This window comes from Chrysochloris asiatica, unplaced genomic scaffold (genome assembly GCF_000296735.1).
Source record: "Chrysochloris asiatica unplaced genomic scaffold, ChrAsi1.0 scaffold00016, whole genome shotgun sequence".
Taxonomy (NCBI): Eukaryota; Metazoa; Chordata; class Mammalia; order Afrosoricida; family Chrysochloridae; genus Chrysochloris; species Chrysochloris asiatica.
Genome location: NW_006408534.1, coordinates 3,873,499 through 3,875,077, shown reverse-complemented (window position 1 = coordinate 3,875,077; position 1,579 = coordinate 3,873,499). Strand labels below are relative to the sequence as shown.

At 36.2% G+C, this 1,579-nt stretch overlaps 1 protein-coding gene across 1 annotated transcript in view; it reads left to right on the top strand.

Moving 5' to 3' along the window:
- The window catches only part of LOC102830147 (tetratricopeptide repeat protein 27-like), a 310,736-nt gene that overhangs the window by 80,193 nt on the left and 228,964 nt on the right, over positions 1 to 1,579 (top strand). The window contains exons 6-7 of the mRNA XM_006835274.1: positions 149 to 222; positions 757 to 869. Of these exons, the coding sequence (XP_006835337.1) occupies positions 149 to 222; positions 757 to 869 (187 nt within the window). The remainder of the gene's footprint in view (positions 1 to 148; positions 223 to 756; positions 870 to 1,579) is intronic.

Here is a 1,579-nt window from a genome sequence, read left to right as displayed (position 1 = left end):
TTGTTGTTGGCAGAGCTCTCTGCTATACATCCACCCGATCCGCCATCTTGTTTGCTCTTAATAGTAACACTTGAGATCAAGTATTCTAGCAAGTATTCTAAGTTTTCAGATATTATTCTATTCTTTCAAATTGTTTTGGTTATTCTAGATCCTTTGCATTCCCATATACATTTTAGAATCAGCTTGTGTCATGATATTCCTGTCATCATGGACAAATTACTTGTAACGTATTTCACAGTTGATATGTTGAGATAGAGAATTGGGGAGTACGTGGTGGATAGTATACCTGATTAATTATTTCCAAAATTGGAATTAAGTGGCAGAGTAGAAAGATCTGGTTCTGGATTCTGATGCTGCCACATAGTTTCAAATGGTCTCATGTAAATCTGATTTTTTTAGTTTTCTCATCTACAAGCAGGGATAGAAATGCCTGTTACCTGTGAATATTGTAAGGATGAATTAAAAAATGTATGTAACGTTTTCAAGAAGGACTTTTGCCTAGTAGGCTCAGCCAGTGACTGCTATTACTCCTCTATTATTGTTATCAGTACTTTTCTGAGATACAGATAACCATGTCCTCCAGTTCTACACAGTAAACATCCCTTCTTATATATTTCTACAATGTGGACATTGTAGAATCGTAAGCGGAAAGTTAAATTATCCTTCCTTAACCATGTATTTATATGTTATGTATTACTTTGTTCAATGTATCACATTTAATTTTTGGTCCAAATATTTTCTTTTCTGTTCCATCAGAATCTTGAGCTCAATGATGATACTGTTTTGAATGAGATACAGTTAGCAGACTGTGAACAGTTTCAGGTGCCTGACCTATGTGCTGAAGAGCTTGCTGTTATCCTTGGAGTTTGGTAAGTTAATAATTTTTGGGTACTTTGAACACCTTGCATTTTTTCATTCTTTTGTTAGGAGGAAATCTTTATTTCTAAAGGTCTTCAGAAAGTTGGATGAGTCGGAGAATCATGGAATGTTTATGAAGAGTGAGAGAGAATAGTTGGACAGCAAATCAAGAGTAAGAGAGTAGGAATCTCTCATGTTAGTGTGCTCATCTTTTCTTTCCTTCGTAAGCACAATTTCTTTGCTTACCCTTGTTGTTGTTAAGTGCCATCCAGTCAGTTCCGACTCACAGCAACCCTGTATAGGGTTTCTGAGGAGTGGCTGGTGGGTTCAAACCATCCTTGCTGTCCATTGCAGTATCCTGCAGTGCTATACCAGTACCCTTAGCTAGGAATAAATAGGTTCTTTGTAAAGTATTAAGCATAAATGACTGTGACTGTTTTAATTTTGAGGATATTTACATTTCAAAGATAAATTATTTCTTAAAACTTTTTGTGAATTAAGTGAATGTTTACAAATAAGATCGTCAGTTTTACTTTCAATAAACCATACACTTTGTTCTGTCTGTGATTGCAATCCCTTCCATGCAACAACAGTTATCGCACTTCCTCCCTGTGGTTCCTATTTCCATTCCATCCTCCTCCCCATCTCTTCTCAACTTTGTCCTTAAGTATGTGTTACCCTTTTGATACTCAGTGATTGACCACTCCATAGTATGCATACC